This window comes from Peromyscus maniculatus, chromosome 5 (assembly GCF_049852395.1).
Source record: "Peromyscus maniculatus bairdii isolate BWxNUB_F1_BW_parent chromosome 5, HU_Pman_BW_mat_3.1, whole genome shotgun sequence".
NCBI lineage: Eukaryota > Metazoa > Chordata > Mammalia > Rodentia > Cricetidae > Peromyscus > Peromyscus maniculatus.
This window is the reverse complement of record NC_134856.1, coordinates 85,753,796-85,777,074: the sequence shown is the minus strand read 5'-3', so window position 1 is coordinate 85,777,074 and position 23,279 is coordinate 85,753,796. Positions and strand designations below refer to the sequence as shown.

The 23,279-nt window shown below is 47.0% G+C and overlaps 1 protein-coding gene and 1 long non-coding RNA gene across 5 annotated transcripts in view; one reads left to right on the top strand and one right to left on the bottom strand.

Moving 5' to 3' along the window:
* Gata3 (GATA binding protein 3) overlaps positions 1 to 21,809 on the top strand; it is a 30,316-nt gene extending 8,507 nt beyond the window's left edge. The window contains exons 1-6 of one of the 4 annotated variants that reach the window (XM_006984407.4): positions 691 to 974; positions 1,337 to 2,008; positions 4,277 to 4,813; positions 10,260 to 10,402; positions 15,628 to 15,753; positions 20,284 to 21,809. In XM_006984407.4, the coding sequence (XP_006984469.1) occupies positions 1,768 to 2,008; positions 4,277 to 4,813; positions 10,260 to 10,402; positions 15,628 to 15,753; positions 20,284 to 20,568 (1,332 nt within the window). In that variant the 5' untranslated portion in view covers positions 691 to 974; positions 1,337 to 1,767 and the 3' untranslated portion in view covers positions 20,569 to 21,809. Of the gene's footprint in view, positions 1 to 690; positions 975 to 1,076; positions 1,232 to 1,336; positions 2,009 to 4,276; positions 4,814 to 10,256; positions 10,403 to 15,627; positions 15,754 to 20,283 lie in introns of those variants that run through there. The other 3 variants (XM_042278150.2, XM_076572809.1, XM_016002884.3) reach the window with 3 other exon arrangements.
* On the bottom strand, positions 10,522 to 12,397 carry LOC121829535 (uncharacterized). The gene is made up of 2 exons (XR_013051467.1): positions 11,825 to 12,397; positions 10,522 to 11,530 (listed from the first exon to the last, which is right to left on the bottom strand). It is a non-coding gene; the product is annotated as an uncharacterized LOC121829535 (long non-coding RNA).
* Positions 21,810 to 23,279: the final 1,470 nt, after the last annotated feature.

The window sequence follows — 23,279 nt, the reverse complement described above, 5'->3', positions numbered from 1 at the left end:
TTCCATCCATCACGTTGTCACTCAAGTCAAAAGCGCACATCGATTATATCATTAGATCTGAAAAAGACAGCTGCAACAGCTGACGCTGTTCACACTGGAGAGGTTTGTAAAAGTAAGCCGAGACCATAACAAAAATAATGCGGGTGTCCGAGTCAAAGCCCAGGCAGGTCCTTTGCGCGATCCATCAGCCTCCGGGGAAACTGGTTCAGGAAGCAAATCTTCAGTTACTTTGCCATGAAACTTTTCTGGTCGGTTTTACATGCACATAGCCCCCAAGCTGATATAAACTGAAAAAATACTGCGGCTTGAATCCTAGTTTCAAAGTTTGCTCATTTTAAAGAAGTTGGAAAAGAAAAGTCTGCTTATGGAAATTAGCTTTATGAATGGGGCGGCCGGGTTTCACTGGTACGGAATAATCTACTGAGCCCGAATGAATCGGCTCTGCTACACTTAAAGGGCCAGAGCGCGAATTCCCTCCTGCCTGTCCCCTCCGCCCCAATCCCGGGCGGGCCTCGCCCACCCTGCCCGCGGCCCCTCTGCCCTAGGCGGCCCTCGGCGGCGCCCCTTTCCGGTCAGTGGAGGGGCGGGAGGAGGGGCGGCGGTGTGCGGGGGGGGGGGATGGGGTGGGGGTGGGGGTGAAGTCCTGGAGCGGGTTTGGGTTGCAGTTTCCTTGTGCTAGGGATCGTGTCCCCTCCTGCCAGCGCCAGGCTCCTCCCCCTCGGCGCGGATGACACTAGAACCTCCTTAAGTTGCGTCGCGCCACAGCTGTCTGCGAACACTGAGCTGCCTGGCGCCGTCTTGATACTTTCAGAAAGAATGCATTCCCTGTAAAAAAAAAAAAAATACTGAGAGAGGGAGAGGAAAAGAGAGAGAGAAAGAAAAAGAGAGAGAGAGACTGAGAGAGCGAGACATAGAGCTACGCAATCTGACCGGGCAGGTCACACGCCTCCTCCTCTCTGCTCCTTGTTACTCAGGTTGGTATTGTGCCTTTTTTTTTTTTTTTTAATCTCCCTCCCTCCACTTAGAGGGGACTTTTTTTTTTTTCTTTTTGGTAAACTTAAAGCTCTTTTGGAGGGTTTGTAGTGGTTGGAAAGATCCCGGGGCCGGTGTCCTCCAGGGAGGACTTGTCCCCAAGTTTTAATTGCTTAGTCAGTCCCGGGCTCCTGCGAGATGTGCTGGGGAGCTTGGCTTCCTCTCCTGCCGGGTCTTCGCGTGCGTGTGCACGTTCCCGGTGAGTCGGCCCTGAGGGAAGCTCCAGGAGGCTTAATGCCCTCCAGAATTTCAGGTGTTTTAAGTACTTACAGCTCATCCAGGTCTCCTCTTCTCTGCTTTGCAGGTGACCGGAGAAGCAACCGTCTCTGAGCGCCAAGGAACCAGTGTGCCTTGTGGCCACACTTGGATTTCAGCGTCCTTTCTTCTTCATCATTTTTTTTTTTTGCATTTGGCCTCTTTAATCCGCCGCTTCTACTTTTTTTTTTTGAGGGGGGTCTCCCTCTTCTTTCCTCCCTTCCTTTTTCTTTCTTCCTTTTTCTCTTCTTTTCTTCCTTTTTTTTTATTTTGCCAAACTATCCCACAAAGCCTTTTCTTTCCTCCCTAAACCCACTTTTTTGCTCACCTTTCCCACCCACTTTACTACAAACAAACCACTAAACGACCCCTCTCCCGGGCCTCCGACGGCAGGAGTCCGCGGACCTCCCAGGCCGACAGCCCTCCCTCTATCCGCGAGGGTTCCGGGCCCGGCGAGAGGGCGCGCGCACAGCCGAGGACATGGAGGTGACTGCGGACCAGCCGCGCTGGGTGAGCCACCACCACCCCGCGGTCCTCAACGGGCAGCACCCGGACACGCACCACCCGGGCCTCGGCCACTCGTACATGGACCCCGCTCAGTACCCCCTGACGGAAGAGGTGGACGTACTTTTTAACATCGATGGTCAAGGCAACCACGTCCCGTCCTACTATGGAAACTCGGTCAGGGCTACCGTGCAGAGGTACCCTCCGACCCACCACGGTGAGTCCACCTCGGTGCAGGAACCCTTTCGATCCGCTCCTGTTTTCCTGGCTCTGGGAGCCCGCCAGAGACTCAGGCTGGGCAGAGCAAGCGAAAGCCCCCAAGTGTGTCACTAGTTCATTAAAAAAAAAAAAAAATTGGGGCCCGGAAATGGGCGAGGAAGCAGTCTCGCTCGCAGGGAGAATGTTTTTTAAAAAAAAGTGCAGCAGGCGCCTCTCTTTGCGGCCGTCGCTTGGGCCAGGCGCTCACCTGGCCGGCGCCTGGATAAAGCCCTGGTCCACACGTTGTAGACTTTGCAGCCGGGGACATCTCAAGCTGTGCTTGCACGCGCCGCGCGGAGCCTTTCAGGCCGGGCAGCAGAGCCGGCCAGGCGGTCCTGGAACTGGGCTCCCCTGAAGGGCTTCCAGCTTCTAGCGATCTGGTGGAAGGGGTCTTTCGACAGAGCCTTGCAATTTGTTCCTCCTTTTGTATTTTCAGAAAGGCCCAAACACATGTATTTATTTCTGATTTCTTTGGCTTTCCACCAAAGATAGTGTATTTGAGTTTTAGGCAGGTTTCTTACCTACTGGTAGCTTGAGGACAAGAATCTGGTGGTTGACACGGTATAAAGTGGGGGAGGGAGTCTTAAATTGAAGAGAAATCAGGTTTGCTTAGACTCCCGGCTACACAGAATTTTCCTACGTCTTTGCTTTTTAGGTTGCTTAATTGCCAGCAACCCCGGCCTAATTTTCTCCTCTGGCCTACGGTAGTTCCTATAGGCTCCCTCAAAGATTTATGATACACCAAAATGTCTTTTTAAGCAGGAGTTTCCAGTCGCCTCCCCCAAACCATTTATCTTGAGAAGTTTAGGGGAGTTCTGAGGTGTTTCAAAAAGAAAAATAAAGGAAGAAACCAGCCTTGTGTGGTTGGGACAGGGGACCCCTAACACTTCCCAGCTGTAAGTTTGTGCTCAAAGGAGCAAAAAATCGAAGGGAAGAAAATGGGAGGCTTTCTCAGTCAGCTAGGTCTGCTCAGGTCTCCCTTCTCATAGCCCCTCTGGCAGCAGGCATCCTCTGCCTCAGAGCCTCCAGGTTTTAAACAGTCATTTCTGCGGATGGGGCGCTCTTTGCTCGGGTTGTGTGCAGATTAGCAGTTAAGTGGAAATGAGGTAGATCAGACCTAATGTTATTTACTATACTACTTCCTGCATAAAAAGAACCTTAACCCTTGGCGTTCAAGAGAATGCTCCATCTCTCTTGACTCCCCTCCCCTTCCTCTCGCTTAAGATTTTAGTTTCAGTATTGTTCTTAATGGTTGGCGAGAATGTCAAATGGTGAGGCACACTGGATTGAAAGATCACCAAGAGCGTAGATTTGCGCTTGCAGTTTAAAGGTTCCCCTATCAGAGAGTACGGACTCCGATAACTCATGAACACCTTAAAATCGTGTATTTTAAATGAAGGTTAAACTTCTCTGTGTAGGAGTCTCCCCTGGTTTAAAATAAACATATCAACTGGAATTTTGTGTCTCAGGTGAAAATTCATATACTGCCCTGGTAAATAGGAAGGTCTCGAGGGCCCAAGGGGCTTGTTTTATTCTTATAAGATTTGGAAGGGTGAGGAAAGAACAGAGGGGGAAAATGCTTCAAGGTTTTGGACAATGAAAATTTCCTTGCAAATTTCTATTTCAGGCCTTTTGGAAGCAGCTTTGCCAGTTCTAAGCAACTTTTCTGAAATTAACTCTCAAATGCACCCTGCCTTCCTTGCATTGGGTGTTGGGAGCTGGGCCTCTCCTAGGGTTCAGGAGTGGTGTGGCCCCACTTCATCCTTCAGGCCTCATCATTCACGCTGACTCCCTTATCAGCCTGGTTGGGATTAAGTCTGCGGTGGGAGAATCAGGGCCATTGAAAGAAACCAATAAATCAAGGCAGGTTCTAGAGAGAGACACCAGGAAATCTGATGTAGACTCTGTATTTGGACAGGACAAATAAGCCACGAAACCTTTCTCCACGTCCTTGCGACTCCTCTGGAGTATTAGGAGCAGGCCTTTCGTTTTAGATTTGCTGGGTGTGGACAGGGTCTGCTTCCACCTCCGGGCGTGTGGGCCCGGTCCTCATGGAAGCATGGAGATTAGAGGAGGTTTGAGCTCCCTTGCGCAGTTGGGCCTGGAGGTTTTGCTGACTGGGTGGTTGGGGGCGCCAGGGGTAGACTCTCCAGGTGTGTCTGAGGGTAGCTCTCAATGCGGTCTTCTTTTCTCTCCTTCTCTTCCTCTGCCCTCGCTCGCGTCGCAGGGAGCCAGGTATGCCGCCCACCTCTGCTGCACGGATCCCTGCCCTGGCTGGATGGTGGAAAAGCCCTGAGCAGCCACCACACGGCCTCGCCCTGGAACCTCAGCCCTTTCTCCAAGACGTCCATCCACCACGGCTCCCCGGGGCCGCTGTCCGTCTACCCTCCGGCTTCCTCCTCTTCTCTGGCCGCAGGCCACTCCAGTCCGCATCTCTTCACCTTCCCACCCACCCCTCCGAAGGACGTCTCCCCAGACCCGTCGCTGTCCACCCCGGGATCGGCGGGCTCGGCCCGGCAAGATGAGAAAGAGTGCCTCAAATATCAGGTGCCGCTGCCGGATAGCATGAAGCTGGAGACTTCCCACTCCCGAGGCAGCATGACCACCCTGGGAGGGGCCTCGTCCTCAGCCCACCACCCCATCACCACCTATCCGCCCTATGTGCCCGAGTACAGCTCCGGACTCTTCCCACCCAGCAGCCTGCTGGGAGGATCCCCTACTGGGTTCGGGTGTAAGTCGAGGCCCAAGGCGCGATCCAGCACAGGTAAGCCACCTCCACCCTTGGGAATCTCTCTTTTGCTCCCTCTTACTTCCTCTACACCCAGGTCAAGGCCAAAAAGGGTCTTCCTTCTCTCAAAAAAAAAAAAAAAAAAAAAAAAAAGGTGGGGGGTGGGGGAGTATTTGGGAGGCCTACAGGTATCACCCAGCCCTGAGGAGATCTACTTAATGTCTTCCATTCTTCCAGCCTGGGAAGAATGTGGTGTGTCTTAACTCCTACTGACTTAGGCTGCAGAGGGGAAGTGTGATCTGCTTGTAACCCCCACCCTCCCCATCCCAGTGAGTTGGGAAAGGGAAAAGACTAACACAAACAAATGGATGCCCTTTCCTCTTGCCTGCTGAGGGACTTCTGGATTCTACCGCTAACCTTTAGTTTCCAAGACCAAATGGAAGGCCCCAGGAATAAATCTGTAGTGTTTAAAGCTAAAACGAAACCTCCTCCAACCTAAACAAACACAGGTCCCTCCTATGACCCCTTTGGCCTCTGTCAGTCGGACTGTTCCTCTTCCCTCTCCTCAGAAAGGGTCACTGGGGCTATAGCCAAGGACTGTCCTTTATAGAGGCACAGATAAATAAAGCGTGTGTCTGTGTCGTTTGGGAAGGAGGCAGACACTTTGTAAAATCAGCAGGCTCTGCAGGGAAAAGGGACAGACTCTCAGCTGAACTTCTGAGGGCAGGAGGTAGCTCCCCAGTGAGATGCAGAACTAAAGGAACATCAAGGGCCCCTTGCCTAGTCAGTCACCTCCAGTGTCCTTTGGAGCCTTCCGTGGGAACAGGAGCCGGAAGCCCCACTTAGGACCTCCAATTCCTGGAGTCGGTTGGAAGCCAGGTGTGGTAGGTGGAAAGGATGCTGCAGGTGTATGCTTCTGCTGCCTCTGTGTCTTCCCTCTCCCTCAAAGGCAAACGGTGTTTGCCAGCACACCGAGAGATTTCTTCTATCGAGGTCACTGCAGGAAAAGCATACACAGGCAGAATTTTTCTTTGCTTTAGAAATAAGACAAATTCATTCTCAGTTTGCGTCTACAAGAAGCAGTCAAAAGAGGTCGTGAGCAGACTGAAGTGTGTTTTTAGAAGGGATTTTTGTGAAGACTGTTAGGTCTCCTAAGGTGTCCTCATTTCAGAGTGGGCCACTCCAACTACACAGATTGCATTAAAAAAGCAATGGTTAAAGAAACAATCAGTTGTCTGTGAAGGGCTGGATGAGCAGTCTTCAGAGCATGCTTAGGTTTGGAAGGCTTCAGGCAGGAGGGTGCTGCGAGTGACCAGGAGATCAGTTTTCAGGGCTTTCCTCTCTCTTTCTTCCTTTCTTTTTCTTTTTTCTTTTTTTTTCCCAGGGTGACATTCACTCTGACTGCCTGAGCAGGACTGTCTCTATTTAGTTGATATGTTTTAGCTAATCCAATTATTTTCAGACGGCTGCACGCGACAGTTGCATTGTTTATCCTGGGCCAGGAACTTTAATAGAGTCCGGATGCGGTTAGGCTGACAGAAAAACTCAGACCTGCATGTTCAGTACATGAAAGTAGGCAGAAGGGAGAAGGAGGTAGGCTCGTTAGCAGAGTCAAAAAGAAAGCTAGAGGAAGAGAGAGCTGAGGGAGTAGTGTGGTCTGCTAAGGTGCCAGGGCAAGTACTGGGCTTGTGGGGAGGGAAGGCGCTGGACTAGAGAGAGGTAAAAGTCCTGGTTGTCTCCTCCCGTGCTGCTGGAGGGCTGAAATCAAGGAACTGTGTGTTTTGAGGTTGCACTGGGGTTTAAAAACAAAGCAAAACAAAAATTGTCTGTGCTGGCGGGGCTCTGAGGTCAGGGAAGTGCCTGGGCTCTGAGGCCGGTGTGGTGGCTGCGAGGGGGAGGGGGGCTCTGACTTTCCAGAAGACTCATTCTGTGCCCTCATTTCCACCTTTCTTCTCCATCTCCTTAGGTTTGCACACTTTTTGTTCCTGGTTTGATCTGTTTCTTTCTCTCATTTTTTTCTTTAAGCTTGTGTGTGAGGGGCGGGTGGAGGTGGGGAGAAGCAGGAGAGTACCAGGTTTTCCCTAAACCAGAGCCAGAAATACCTATGTATGCATTGTATTTATTTGTTTATTTATTTATTTTGGTGAAGGGGTGATATTGGGCTTTTTACTTCCTCCTTCTTCCTCCTTTCTCACAGTCATTAAAAACCAAGAGTGGCGTACCTGGCCCGCAAAGGACCTGGGACTTTTGGAGTGTAGAGGGAAGTTTCCAGAAGCTGTCAGTATGCAGAAGGTTGGCTAGTGGGAATTCTTGTTCAGGATATTCTCTTAGGTTTATTTCCCTTTCCTCCTGTCCTCCTTTCCTCCTGTCCTCCCTCTTTTCCTCCCTTCCTTTCTCTTTCCTCTTTGCAGATGCATTTATTGGACAAGAAAGAAACACAGATCAGGGTTATGGCTGTGCTTTGGAGAGACGTTTGAGGCTGTGGTGAGGGCCTGCACTGCTTTCTTGATATCTTTGCTTTCGGTCTGGGATCTATCTTTGAACAAAAGACAAAGCTGTTGCTGTTGCTTTTATTTTTCCCCAAAGGGCCATTTTTCTCAGTTTCCCTGATCGCTTTTTGGATGCGGGTACCTCCCTCCACTCTCCTGAGATAAATAGCTTACCCTGCCTTCTGCTCCTGCACAGCCCAGTTTCAGGGTTTCAGTCCGAAGCCCAAGGGGCATTTGCAAATGGCTGTTGAATGTCAAGAGGCCTCACAGCTCTGTGGTTCTTGTCACCTAAGAGAGGTGTCTGCTTGGCAGCTCACAGCAGACAGGGGAGAGGCATGAGGAAGACAGAAAGCAGGAGAGTCAGGCCCTCCATTAGGAAAATTGGCGGTGTGCTGAAGTCATAGTAGAGGCAGCGCGAAGTGAGAAGAGAAAAGCCCACGCCAGGCAGTCGAAAACTGGTGGAGAGAATCAAGACAGAAACCTGCTCTAGTGAGCAGAGCTCTGCCTGAGAGCAACCGTTGTCGTCGCTCTCTGCTTTCAAGGGCCCTCTGAAAAGGAAGCTGTCTTCCTCCCTCCTACCTGACAAAGGAAAGGAAATCAGCTTGGCCACAGGCTGGGAGATCCCCTCCCTCAGCGTCAGGGTGCCTAGGCATTCACCCTGCTCGGGGTAGCGGCTTGCCACCTTTCTGCTGTGCCTGGTGCAGGGGACCATGTGAGCAGCAAGCTGACTCCGGGAAGGGGACTTAAGTGACTCCAGTGCAGACAGGATAAAAAGTAGGCCTTGGCTGGGCGGTGGCCCACACTGTCTCCCAGCATTCAGGCTGTGGATGCAGTAGACACTTGGGAAGCCAAAACAGCCAAGGCTCCTGGCTGTGCCTCTACAGCCAGTACCCCTTTGCCTACCCACTCATCCCTTCAGCTTCCCTACATCCGGTAGCCATATCCCATCAGAGCTGGACCCCACATGAAAATTGTCTGAGGATGATATACTCCAGGACCTTTGAGGAGAATCAGAAAAAGTTAACCATGTTCCTATAAAAGTACCTTGGCTAGATGTGTAAGCAAATTTTATATCTAGTCCCAGGGACTCTTAAGACAACGGGGAGAGTTCTCAGTAGACCCCATCCTAAGAGCTTTTTTGTAATTTGGCTGGGAAAAAAATTCTCTGCTCAAATATTGTTTGAAAAAGCAAGTTTACACATAGCTCCTGGAGTTACGGGGAAAGGGGAAAATGATGTTTCTCGTGGTTTTCTGGCCACTGTTCGAAACGGTTGGAGTTAAATTATAGTGATGATAACTTGCAAGAATTTGTCCCTGGAGAAGGTGTGAACACCCCTTGTTCCTTTGGTTTTGATCTGGGGTTTTCCAAAAATCATTAGGTCTTCTGTCTACCAAGGTAGACTTTGTTCCTTTTCTGGGAAGCCAGAATTCCCAATCACTCTTCTAGAGTTTCTTTCTTTACTTCTGTGTCATTGATTAATCTCTCAAGACAAAGGGATCCCCTTTTTAACTGCTGAGGATCAAACCCAGTACCTTGTGCATGCTAGGCAAAGGCTCTACTGTCGAGCTATAGTTCCGGCCCCCTCAAAGAAATCTTTCGGGCTGTTTTTGACTCGCCCATTCACCCTGAGTGTCTCACTCTCATTACCTTGACCTACCTCCGTGGTGGGTCCAGTTGAGCTGCCTGCCAGGGGGCTGGGCTCTCCACTTCCTCCTTGGCTGGAAGAACTAAGAATGCTAGTGTATTTCTTCAACTACCCGGAGTGGAAGAGGTTCTTCTGGAAAGGATCTTCCCCACTTTTAGAAGTTGCAAAGTCTCTCTGTCTGCTTTCTGGGGAGTCCCTGTCCTGATTCAGCCCTGGCTTTGGGAGCGAACAAACCTGGCTGGGCTGGTTTTCTGTTTGTTTATTTGTGGTTTTGGAAAAAGAGAAGGCCTCAGTTAATGAGTGGACCAGCATCCCCCCCTCCCCCCCTTAACTAACTCTCCTCCTAATCTTCATCTGACCTTCATTCTACTCTTTCTGCCCTTTCTTCTCCTGGCTTTCCCCATCTTGCAGATCTCCTGCCTAAAGGCTTGTACTGTGCTTCCTCCCATCAGTCCTTGGCTGGCCAGGCTGGGGCCAGAATCTAACTTCAGTTCTTCTAGTAGCAGCTGGAAACCTACAGGAAATGTGGTGTTTTCTGAAGGGGAGGCTGTGAGAACAGGAGGATGAGTCAGTCCTGCTGGGCCTTAATTGATGACTTTGCAACTAGGGGCACTTCCAGTTTTATTGGAAGTAAAAAATGTGAAGTTCTAGCTACTCAATCAATCAGCCAATTGATCAATCTATACATCCATCTATTATCTGTGTATCTATCTAGCCATTGATTAATCTCTCCTTCTCCCCATCCTAATCTTCATTATTGAGTCAGTCTGTATAGACAGCTCTGTGACCAACTGGCTCACCACCATTCCTTGCTTCGTCTGAGGAAGCTGAAAAAGTCCTTTGCTTTGGCCACTCACTGTTCCACACTTAGCACGCTCTCACAGAAATGCTTTAAGATTCAGTGTCTTTCCTTTCGGCTCTGTCCTCCTCACCGAGTGGGACGTGTTGAAGTCAAGATTCTGCTGCTCTTTACTCACCCGAAGTCTGTTGGTAACAGGAAGAGTTATGTCGGACACAATAGTCATAACTTTGGAGCACTTTGGAGATGGGGTGAACTGTTCCCCCACCCAAATGAGTTTGGAAGTGTTTTTATTTTCCTTTCAAATTTTGGGGTGTGTGTGTGTGTGTGTGTGTGTGTGTGTGAAGGATGGAAAACAACTTCTGGGGGTTCGTTCTCCCCTTACACCATGAGGGTCTCAGGGATGGTATGTAGGTCCTCAGGCTTGGCAGCAAGTGCCTTCACTCACTGAGGGATCTCACAGACCCTCCCTCATAATTCTAAGTGTTATCTCCTTTTGGTATGCTTTTCTTCCATAAGTGACTTATCTGTGATCTTGTTTCCAGAAGGCAGGGAGTGTGTGAACTGTGGGGCCACCTCCACCCCACTGTGGCGGCGAGATGGTACTGGGCACTACCTCTGCAACGCCTGCGGACTCTACCATAAGATGAATGGACAGAACCGGCCCCTTATCAAGCCCAAGCGGAGGCTGGTAAGTTCTTGGAAGGCATGGAACTGTCTTGTGTTTTCCATGTCGTCTCTGGGAAGGATGGCTTTCTGAAGGAAATGGTCAGGACAGCTGAGAACCACATCAGCTTGCTTAGGACAGTTTTCTCTTTCTTCTTCTTCTTCTTCTTCTTCTTCTTCTTCTTCTTCTTCTTCTTCTTCTTCTTCTTCTTCTTCTTCTTCCCTTTTTACCTTTTCTTGCTACTTCACCCCATCCCCCCTTTCCTCTTCTTTTTTTTTCAAATTAGATGCAGAAAAACTGTATTTTTGTCTTTCATGTTTAAGTCACTTCTTAAATTTTAAGGACACTAACTTATTGGTTATCAGAACTGAAACTTATTTCCCAATGGAATAACTAAGCTTAGCAATGTCAGAACAACAGTGTCAGTAATTGCGGCGTCACAGATAGAAGTTTAATGTGGGAAGGAAATACCCCAGGAACCACGTAGAACATACCCTGGAAGAGGTAGTAGAAGGCTCTGAGGAAGCAGTCACAGATCCAGGGCTGGCCATGACCTTCTGGTGTCAACGCTTTAAGACTCATAGGACTTGGTCCAGTAATGCACTCCCGTAATGCTGGAATTTAGGAAATGGAGCCACAAGATCAGGAGTTCAAGGTCAGTCTCAACCACATGTAGAATTTGAAGCTGGCCTGGGCCGTGGGAATTGATGCTGAATTATCTGAATTTCAGACTCAGCCCTTGGTATTTTTCTGCTTCTCTGTCTGAGACAGTGAGGACTTTTGCAGGTGATTCCTGGGGAAGGTTTGTGATTCTTGTCTTGATTCCTGGTCTCCTAGCTTCTGATTTGTTTGTTTGTTTGTTTAGTCATTCATTCATTTATTTATAACAACTCTCCATAGGGCGATAGTTTCCGGCTGCCACCATATACACTTTCTTTTATTTCTGGAGCTTTTCGGTTATTAGTAATACTTGAGAAAATCTCGAAGCATTGAGCATTTATAAAGAAAGTAAACAGGAGGCGTTTGTAAACTTGACTCTGAAGCCTTGGGCCGGATTGAACAATGATTGTACACAAGACAGTAAGAGTAGTTGGCCCGCAGAGGCGACATCAAGATGCTGAAGTGGAGGGGAAGAATTTCTCCATGCAGATTCTAAGGGGGAAAAACAGAGCAACACCCGAGCAGACGTGACCCCCACTACCCCTCTTGAAAGCAATATTAGTCTTCCCTGCCTGACAGCAGTGCAGTTTAACACCTTTGCCTCCTCCTTAGAAAAAGGAAAACTTTCTAGGGTGGAAGTGCCCACACATGACTTCAATTTTTTTTTTCCAATCTTAGATCTCTAGGCTTCATTCTATCTGATCTTTGCCCTTTTCTCCGTCTCAAATCCCCCCCTCCCCCTCCCACTTCTCATGCAGTTTAAGGGTCCCACCCCCCTTCTCTTACGTGCAACTTCCTAGGAAAAAGCTGCCGGATATCTGAGGGCTAGAGATAACTCATAAACAGCAACTCAGCTTCTCCAACTTAAACATCAAGATGTTTAGACGGATCAGAACAAGAAGCACTAGAAAAAAAAATGGCTGGAGGTGTTAGCTCAGAATGAGTGTGATCACACCGCAAAAGAATGCCGTGAATCATTCAGAACCCAGCCTTAGTGAAAAAAAAAAGCAAAAAACACCAAAAAACCAACAACAAAACTTCTTCTTGAAATATATCATGATACAGCTACAGTTTTTAATTTTAAAGTAAAGACAAAAAATTATAAAGATCTGAAAAGTCTCATAGTTTTCTAATGGATGAAGGAGAATTTATCTGGCATTTTCGGAGAACACAGGGGAGGACTCTACTATTTTATATAGGTTTGCCTCCACTCACCTTTCATAGGAAGTCTGTGGAACTCTGAGTAATAATTGATTTTAATTCTAGAGTTCACAGGCTGTCACAATTTAAGCTGTCTGTGTTAACCATCTCCCCCCACCAGGGGGGTGGCATGGATATTTTCAATCCTATTATAATTCATGTGCTACACGGAGACACACAGAAGTTTCTCTCTCTTTCTGTTGTTTTATGTGTGTGTGCCGTGTGCTGCTGTGTGTGCGTGGCCGTCAGCAGATAACTTGTAGCAAGAGTCGGTACTCTCTGACCACGTGAGTTCCGGGGATCGAACTCAGATCATCAGAGTTGCTGGCAAGCCCTTTTTACACTCTGAGCCGTCACACCAGCTTACCTCCCACCCCCCTTCAGATGCTTTCTACTCTAAAGACCTAGACCCTGTTCTTTCCTTTCCTTCCCCGCCCTGCGAGCTGGGGTGGAGATGTCTAGGCTTACGGATGCTAAGGACGCTGGAGCTGTGTTCTCTTCCGTCTCTTCATTTCTGCCCAGCCTTTATAGCTTGCTGGTTTTGTTTCCATGTATTTGCTGACCCACTGATGACCACTTAGCCCATCATGTATCTCCAGGAGATACAAATCAAACACTGACATAGAAGAGAGGACCCACGGCCAGATCTATAGCTTTTCCTCCTGCTAGTATTCCAGAATTTTCTTACGTCTTACATACAATTAGAATGGGTTGGGTAGCTTGCCTCATCGAAGGGCTTATTGATGCCTGGGCCACTGAGCCCAGCAGTGTGGTTTTGGGCAACTCTGTAGGTTTATATAAACTCTGTCTTACCAGAGACATACCTGGCGCACACGTGTATTTATGATCTTTACAATCTACTGCAAAGGATTATTTATTATGTACTGAATTCTTTCTTTAGTGCACTCATTGTATTAATTGGCTTTATATTTACATTATACATTCAAAATGATTGAACTGGGAAAGCTGGTTGCCTGAGTGGACACTGTTGGGCTTGATCTGAATATTTCTCCTGAAATGCCATAGGATGGTGACAATAATCACATGTAACATAATTGTCACAAATCATTAGGCGCTGGTTTTCAGTAGGACTTTCTTCCCGAGAGCACATGAGGGGAAATCGTTATTTAAGTATTAAATGATCACATTTCACAAAGGCAGGTGGCCAAAGGCTCCAGAATCAGCACCAAACTCTGGTGCTGCAGTGACTTATTTTCAGAATGGACGGCATGAAAACAGCACCTTCTCCACGGTGACAGACAGGGGCTGTTTTTAATTCCACTTCCTTGCAATCCCTAAAAGTCTGGGCTTGGCTATTTAAAGCCCATGGGAGCAGATCTGCGGACAACCTAGGGCTTTAAAAGGAAAGAATCTGTCTGCTGAACTCCATCAGAATTGCCATTGGGCTTCCAAACGCGGCTTTGACTGTTGCTACTTTGCGCTTGATACAGTATCGATAGAGAATAAAGCTGGGGTTCTGTAGTTTTTAGTTTCATGTTCTTCAAATCATACCAGTCTATTTTCCTTCCTTCTTCCTTCTTTCCTTCCCTTTCCTTCTTCCTCCCTACCTCCCTTCCCCCCTGCTTCCTCCTCCTTTCCTGCTTTCCTTGTCTTTTTGGGGGGAGCCCTGGGGGTCCAGACCGGGCCTTTTGCTATGTTAAACAGACCTTCCACTGAGCTGTCTCCAGCTTCCACAGCAGACGTCTCTTGATGTTACTGAATGTGTTTTATCTTCTGCTCTTTACTATTAATTGTGAACTCAGGATCCAGACTCTTTTTTAGTTAACATTTTCTTTTCAAGGGGAGGAGGAGTATTTTAGAAAAGACAGCTCCATTTTCTTTTTAGTGTGTGTGTGTGTGTGTGTGTGTGTGTGTGTGTGTGTGTGTGTGTAGATCAAAGTGCAGCTTGTAGGAGTTGGTTCTTTCCTTCCACCACATGGGTTCTAGGGACCCAGACAGCCTTGATTGTGAGTGTCTTTACCCTCAAGCCATCTTGGTGGCCCACAGTTCCGTTTTCTTTCAATAGTTTTGACTTTAAATTTTCCAAAAAAAAAAAAAATATGTGCATAAAAAAAGTTGCCTCATAAATTCAAATATGCAAAAGGTAAAAGAGATCTCTCCCTGTTAAAGAAAATGAAAGCACAGCTAAGGACATTTAAATTTAATTTTTGAGACAGGCTTTCTCATTGTAGCCCACACTGTCCTGGAACCTCTTGGGTAGCCCAGGCTGTCCTCAGGGTGGTGGCAGTCTTGCAAGTTTTCAAGGACAGGAATTACAGTTATAAGTGAGCCACAAGCCTCCATCACCAACGAATTAAAATTCAAGATGTGGCTGACGTTTGGCCTGTGACTCCTAGGAAAACCTGAACTTCACATAGGTGGGGTGAGACTCGAGCCAGGTGGGCAGGTGGTGTCCAGGATTCCTACGAAATATTCAAAGTATTTTTTTTTTTTTTTTTTTTGGATTGTCTCATTACATGATGGCTACCTACCTAAAGCTATTGAGGGTCCCTGCCCTGGGAGTGGCAAGTGACCGGGCAAGTCTGAAAGTGTCAGCTGTGTGGGATGGCTGCAGGGTCTTGTTGATTCAGGATGCCCTGTTCCTAAATCATGGCACCCTGAACTTTTCGTATTTTGTAGCCTTTAAAATATCTACATTTATACATCTAGATAGAAACTCAATTTTTAGTTTAGCATACAAAGTATTGTGTTTCAGCAGACTATCTTGTACATCTGTGTTAGCATACCTTATTCTCAGCTGCTCCCTTTTCCCACTGTGTATCCCCAGCTAGCAGCAATCCTCCTTCCCAGCCTCAGAGTTCTAGATTTCTGGACAGCCACCACTCTGCCCAGCTATTTCAACATTTCCTGATTTGGGGAGTCTAGAAAGGATTTTTCTAGCTCAGGTGTGCTTTCATTTTGCTGTTAGTGGGCCCCGACAGCCAGCAGCTAATGTAGAGATCAATATTTTTGCCAGTCTTTCTTGAAAAAGACCTCTGTGGGCTTGGGAATGATGAATGGAGAGGACTAAGAGCTTGGTACCAAAATTAGCCCGGCTAATGAAAATTGTCACCTTAAAAATGAACTCTGTGATGTACTTCGTGGGGATGGAGGGAGGAGGTAATGTTCCCAGGGGGTGGCATGGGCATCCTGCTTCTCTCTAGTTCTGCACTCAGGTTGCCTACTGAGGCCCCTCAAACTCCCAAACACTGGATTGGCTGCATCTTTCTTTTCAAGGACGAACTGGGATCTTTCTGACTTTTATGTGGCCCACTTGCTAGTTTTGATTTCAATATCTTTCTCCCCCCCCTCCACGCCTGTTTCTGTAGCTCCACCAACACATTTACTGTTTGTTCTGATTTTACCCTGCCTCCTCTCCCCACCCCCAGTCAGCAGCAAGGAGAGCAGGGACATCCTGTGCCAACTGTCAGACCACCACCACCACCCTCTGGAGGAGGAATGCTAATGGCGACCCCGTCTGCAATGCCTGTGGACTCTACTACAAGCTGCACAATGTAAGTGGGACGGGACCCAGCCGGGGTGGTGGGGATCCGGACCACACCATGGAAACAGCACCGGTATCCAGATTTGTGATGGGGTTCAATCAGTCTCTTTGGAGCTAAGCAACTTGTTCAGAAATCAACACAGTATGACTGAGTTTTTTATTTGTAACTCTTGGCTTTCTGAGACACCTGTTTCATATAGCCCAGGCTAGCTTGGAACTCTAGATGTAGAGGGGGCTGGCCTTTCACTCCTGGTCCTCTCATTGCAGCTCCTTCCAGAGAGCTAGGATTATAGGTGTGTGTTACCACATGTGGCTGGACATAGTTTTGAAAATATCTTTGCTGCGATGGAAGGGGTTAGAGACAGGGAAGGATCCCAGGTTTTATAACACACCCATAATCTTGTCACTTAGAAGACTGAGACAGTAGGACTACCCTGAGCTGGAGGCCGCCATGGCCTACGTAGCTAGTACTGGGACAACCTAGGCTACATAACAAGATCCTGTCTCAAAAAAAAAAAAAAAAAAGACGGAGAAGAAAGTTGCCCACTACCCACTTACTATGTTTTGAACAGTTTTTATGTGATGTTGAAACCTAATACGTATCATGGACCTGTGAAGGTTTTAAAGGTAAAAAACATCTTCTTGGAAAACAGAAAAACCATCTGTTCTAAGTAAAGCCAGGTCAGGTGGTGCCTGCCTTTAATTCTGGTGCTTGGGAGGCAAATGCAGGCAGATTGCTGTGAGTTCCAGGCCAGCCTGGGGTACACAGTGAATTCTCGGACAGCCGTGTTTCCAAAACCAAAACGAAACAGAAAGCCACGGGTTCCCTTTCCATGCTCCCTTGCATGGGGTGGGGCCAGGTAGCACCTCCCTTGCAGGAGAAAGGGAATTAGATAAATATGCGGTGCTGCCGTCCATTTCCGAGCCAAATAGGACAGTTTTGGTTACTGATGAGAAGAAAGCCCTGGCTGCCCTTGTGCTGCGAACTTCAAATGATCCTCCGCGGGACAAACACGAACTGAAATGTCCCGAAGAGTTCCCTGGATGTCTTTGTCCCAACTAGCTTCCTGCCACATGTAAACAACTGAGGGGAGAAGTGAGGTTGGGGTGAAGAAATGGTGACTTCTTCCTTCTGGACCTCATTAGCAGAGTGATAATTGCCAGTCAACAGAGTCTAGCTGGATCTACCCCGCCTTTTTTTTTTTTTTGAAACAGGGTCTCATATTGCCTAGGCTGGCCTTGAACTTACTACGTAGCAGAAGACAGCCTCAAATGTGTGGTTTAATCCCAAGGGAAAAAAAAACAAAAACCAACCGAAAAACCCAAACTGTCACCTCTCTTCTGTTCAACTTTACATTACTTTCCTGGTGTCTTGTGCTTTTGGCAGAGTTTGGGAGGAATGAGGAAGAGGCAGACATTTTTGCTTGGGGCTGTTCTGGCGGTAACTCACTTTACCCGGGAATACTCGGGAATCCAAAGGAAGCTTTTCTCCCTCTCCTTCCCTCCCCCTCCCACCCCGTCTCTGTCGCTGTTTCTCTCCTTGTTTCTGTCCCTCTGTCTGTCTTTGTCTCTTTCTCTCTGTGTCAGTCTCTCCCTGGGAGAAAGTTTCTGAGATTCCATAGGAGTCTAAACTCACACCTTTTGACACAGGTCTCCTTCGGTATTACCCAGTATAAGGAAACCCAAGGCTTTCTAAGTGGGATCTGCTGTTCTCCCCCACTCCTGGGCCATGATACACACAGGTTTATCAGCAATTAAACCTAGTCCTGCTTTCAAATATGGGGCAGAGGCTCTCAAAGATTTGTGATGAAGATGGTGAGGACTGGAACATTAGCACTTATTAGCTTTCCAGGCACCCCCAGCCTATGCTACAATTTCCAGCTCTCTCAGGATGTCCATGCTACTTGATGACATGTGAGTCCCAGACAGCCCTATGATGTAGATGGGGCAAAGACTCTTTTTATTTCGGTTGTACTTGAAGGAGTTATGACTGAGAAAGGCACGTCCCTAGGGTATGCAGGGTGACGTAACTAATGAAGTAAAAGTCCGGACTGATTTCAGGGTGTCAGAGACCTTCCTCAGAAGTCGGGGTATCAGGCGCACAGGAGAGTTGGAAAGTTAACAGTCTGACCTTTCAGAGCAGCAAGATCTCCGTGGGCTGTCACGAGTGCATTTCTTTACCACCTTCATGGAATTATAGAATTATGGGAAACTAGCCTCTTCTAATTTTAAAATAGTAGTGATGAGCCACGTACGATGAAGCTGGTTTCTCACATAAATGTATGTGTGCATATTTTTGCATAATGGTTTCTTCCCCGGTGGTCCTAGGGATGGACCCAGAGCTTTAGGCATGTGAGACAAGTGCTTTAGTGCTGAGTCATACTCTCAACCTATTGACCTTTTCTCTATTGCTCACTCCTCATTCCTTCCTGGACCCAGCAATCCCCCTGCTTCAGCCCCCAAGTGCTGCAGTTACAAACTTAAGGTGAGGGGGGAGAATTTTCTCATTTTCATGTGCGCTTTTTTTTTCTCTTCTTCTTCTTCTGCCTTTTGGCTTAGTACGGGGGTTCATCAAAGGAGGTAACTTAGGTGTGTTTAACAATAAGATGCTAATCTGTGACCATTTTCTTGGCCTGTAATTTCTCCTGCCCATGCTGTGTCTGCACATGCATGCCACAGGCTCGTCTCTTCTTATCTAGGTGTTGAGATGAGTGCCTATCTCTGCATCAACATATCTAGGTGTGTTGTGACTAGCTATCTATGGTCATGTCGCTCTTGGTGTAACTAGATATTGTATTTAGATATCTGGCTGTGTGCATCTAGCACTGGGTGTACACAGTGGTGTATCTAGACATTATCTTAGGGAAGGTCTGACGTGGGAGTGGATACCTGTCATCTCTGTGGGCGGCATCTTTATCTTCCTGACAACCTGAAGGAGCCCTGAGACATTTTTCTGGCACGGACTTTGGCTCCTTTGCTTCTCCTCACCCCATCTTCCTGTCATAGGGGTAAATAAGGTCAGAGGCTCCAGCGTGGGGCTCTGGATCCCTCTCAGGTGACCTCTGCCAGCACCAGGAAACCATGTTCTTACTGCAGCCAAACTTGGTCCTGCTTGGCTATTTGCGTCTTTTATTCCTTAACTGTCATTTCTAGCCTCAGGAGCAGAGAAGACCAGAGCCAAGGCGATCTTTTTATCCACTTTGGAGAAGGCTTGGTGGCTGAGGCTGTTTACCCTTAGCATGGCAGGCAGCAGTGGGCCCTGGTTGCCTCTCGTCAAGATTCTTGGTTGCATTCCTGGGAACACGGCTAAGCTGCGCATCTGGTTCATTGTGGCAGATGTGTGCTGCTGACGTTGACTTGCCTGGCTCCCCTTGAAGAGCAGCCTCTATTAGCTTTGCAAAGTCCCATCTTTGATTCTGGGTCTCCAAAGTATAGTTTTTTTTTTTTTTTTTTTTTTAAAAAGGACACTTAATCACTTAACCAAAAAGGATTTTTAGGTATCAAAGTCTAGCGTTCTCTCTTTCTCTCAGTAGGGTCTTGCTGGTAGCTCAGGCTAGCCCAGAACTCTTAACCCTCCCAACCATGCATTCTAGGTGTATGCCATCATGCCCTGTGAGCCTAGCAATCTTCCTGTTAAAGGTCTTGGTATCTTTTTCTGATGCGTTCTTGGTTTTTAATTTTGACTGCGAGTTTCCTCTCAAAGGACTTTGGGTTGATTGGTTTTAGCTGTTTGTCCAGTTCAAAGCACAGAGGCAGGCTAGGGGCAACAACAACTTTCAATCACTGTGGTTGCTGTTGGGTGACGTGGGCACAGGGCTATCCTTGGGAAGAGCACTCTGCTTTCCTATAGGCTCCAGGGCTGTGTATGTAGCTCCTAGCAGGGTGAGGCCCTGGGTTCCATCCCCAGAACACCCCTCCCTCCAAAAATCTCAGAACACACATATTCCAGGGGAAGCTTTTCCAGCACATCACATTGTGAAAAAAATCAGCTGGAAGAGTGGCAGCCAGACCTTTGCAGAGAGGAACAGGAGTCCTAGTTTCCAAGAGAGGTAGATTTCCACACTGGAGGCTCGACTCTCCCTTGCTCTGTGTGGCAAGTCCCAGGTTAGATCCATCAAATTAGTAAACAAGATGCTGTTTCTCCCCTGGAAAGTGCCCCCCAAAAGCCCGTCTTCCCATGAAATACCTTAGGGAAATTTTAAGGAAGCAAGACAGGTTATTGTATTTTAAGTTGACAGACATAATACTTATACTAGGTGGGTCCTGAGCATGTCAGCTTCCTGAGTTGGATGTCGATGAGCTTTGGTTGAATTGTGCTTGGAGGTTCTGGGCTTTGAAAGCTGTAGCAGCTGAATCAGAAGCCCTATACCCTGAGACCTGCAGACCTTGGGTCCCTGGGGAAAAAAAAGGAAGGAGCAGGTGGGATAAAGGGAGGGGGCCACCGACACAGGTGGCAGGCTCCCATGCCACTGTCTAAAATCCTGTACCATTTCAAAGGCAGCAAAAAAGTAAAAAAAAAAAAAAATTGATCTTTGTTTAGATTAACAGACCCCTGACTATGAAGAAGGAAGGCATCCAGACCCGAAACCGGAAGATGTCTAGCAAATCCAAAAAGTGCAAAAAGGTGCATGATGCGCTGGAGGACTTCCCCAAGAGCAGCTCCTTCAACCCGGCTGCCCTCTCCAGACACATGTCATCTTTGAGTCACATCTCCCCGTTCAGCCACTCCAGCCACATGCTGACCACGCCGACGCCCATGCACCCGCCCTCTGGCCTCTCCTTTGGACCTCACCATCCTTCCAGTATGGTCACCGCCATGGGGTAGAGGGAGAGCCCTGCTCCGGATGCACGAGGAGTTTCCGAGTCCACAAAGAATCCCTCTGACCCCTTCTACTTGCGTTTTTGCAGGAGCAGTATCATGAAGCCCGTAAGCGACAGATCTGTGTTTTTGAAGGCAGAAAGCAAAATGTTCGCTTCTTTTTCAAAGGAGCGCCCGGTGGTGTCTGCGTTCCAACCACTGAGTCCGGATCCCATTTGTGAATAAGCCATTCAGACTCATATTCCCTATTTAACAGGGTCTCTAGTGCTGTGAAAAAAAAATATTGCTGAACATTGCATATAACTTATATTGTAAGAAATACTGTACATTTGAGGAAGACTTTATTGTACTTGGATAGCTGTAAGAAAGGCATGAAGGACGCCAAGAATTTTAAGGAATATAGGGAAAATAAAGTATGGAGAGAGATACAGAAGAAACTAAGTCTTGATGTCCAAATGGGCACGCTGTCAGTTTTGTTTCCCTTTAGTTGTTTGATGCATTAAAAAAAAAATAACAAAATAACAAAAAAAGAAAAAAAAAAAACAAATGAAAAAAAAAAAAAGAAAAAAAAATCCAAGAAAAAAAATGTTGTAGGCAAATCATATGTTCCAGGCTGTGAGCCTTTGCAAAGGAAATTTCAGATCCGGGCAATCTGTGAAATCTCACCAATTGCCAGTGAGGATTTAAGAATGTCATGTCTAGGCCTACAAGCTCTGTGAACTAATCCCTGTAATTGTTGTTTGTATGTATAATTCAGAAGCACCAAAATAAGAAAAGATGTAGATTTATTTCATCATATTATACAGACTGAATTGTTGTATAAATTTATTTACTGCTAGCGTTAAGAACTTTTTTTTTTGTTTTTTGTTTTAATGTTTTCCTTCTCCCTGGATTTTCGGTTGAATAAACTAGCTTGCTTTCTCAGTTGACCTAAGGTGGATGTACTCTGGAGGTTTATTTTTCCTTTTTTTTTTTTTTTTTTGGATGATATTTATTAAATAGCTTCCATGGGCCCAGAGGTACCTGTCTTTTCTGTCACTTCTCTTGCAGCCTAAGCTATGAAGGTAGCAGTGTAATAGCTACCAACGTGCATGTCAGTGACCTGGCCACGACAGGCCTTGTCCTGAGAGCAACCTGGCTGACTGTTAGCCCCTGTGTGTTCTGTATTAGTGATCACTGCCTTTAAACAGTCTGTTGGAATAATACTATAAAATAATAATAAAGTTAAAATATTTTAAAACAACAAAGTAACATTGTATCCAAGTGGTGGCCAAGCTCTTAGAGAATTGGGTAGCACTGACGGATTTCCGAGTTGTTTTCTTTTTAAGCATCCCAAAGCAAACACCAGGAGATGGTGTGAATCCCAGCAGGGCAACATCCATTCCTTGAATGGGAGAATTATGATTTCCGCTGTTTAGAGAAATCTATCCCTGGGCAAACACAGCTTCAGGGGTCAGCCTGTGAGCTGCCTGCTTTCCTTGGGCACCTCCAGGAGAAAATCTTAAAGGAAGAGTGGGCCAACTACCCCGCTGAGATTTCCAGGTGAGACTCAGTCTAGTGTCCTCTTTGACACTGCAGGCTGGGCGGCTCCTCAGCCCTTTTCCATGTCACTGGCCACTGTTGAATAACACCACGGTGGAGGGGTGTCCAGAACCTCCGCTCCACATGAAATAACCCCTTTGAAACCTGCTGACGGAATGCGGGCACACACTGACAGAGTCTAGTAATCGCCTCTGCTTCCTTAGCAAATATTTTAAATCTAAAGCTGATGTTGAAATAAAAGAGCAAGAGAACCGTCAGGGAAGTGGAGACCTTGCTGGCTCCCGATGGGTGACCAACAGCCCCAATCTTGTTCTCCAATCGCATTTGAAGCACCTAGGAAAGAGGGTCTATTGAACCCGGGAGATTTTATTGTCGGGTTGGTTCCCCATTTCAGGATTCCCGACTTTTCTTCATAAGACCATTTGTGTGAATGCCCTTTCACCTTAAGAACAAGGAATTCAAATTCTTAACATTCCTGGAGAGAGAAGGAGTAGGGGACACGGAAAAAAAAACACCTCAATACTAACAAGCCTGAGTTTTGCTTTGTTTTAGGGAAGGTAGCTACTTTACTGGTTCTATGTCATTTCATCATAGCACACTTTGATTTAATTTTCAAGGCTGTTTCTAGAAGATGATTGAAAATCTTTATACAGTATCTACATAGCTAAATAATAATGGTTCAGGTTTCCTTTGGTTTAGTTAGAAGTCTGCCTGGCCTATCTGGTGAGTCCTCAGATAGCCTGGGCTACAAAGTGAGACTCTGTCCTCCAAGCAAAACAAAAGCAAAATAAACAAGTAAAACAAAAATAAACTCTGTCACTTATCCAACAAATACCTATTGAAGATCTAGGTCGAATTTCATTTAAAAATTATCTTTTGGATGAAATGGCTCCACACGTAAAGATGCTAAGTGATGACCTGAGCTTAAATCCTAGGACCCAGACAGCAGATGGAAAGAGCTGACTACGTAAGTGGTCCTCCAGTCTCCACGTGTGGACTGTACCCTGTGAGTGTGCACGAATGCACGCACGTGTACACATTCACACTCAGACATAATAAACAGATTTTTTAAAAAGAAGATTTAAAACCATCTTTAAAAAAATAGACTTTAAGAGAAAGTAAGCCAGACATGGGGTTCACACCCGTAATCCTAGAATTTAGGAAGACCTAAATTC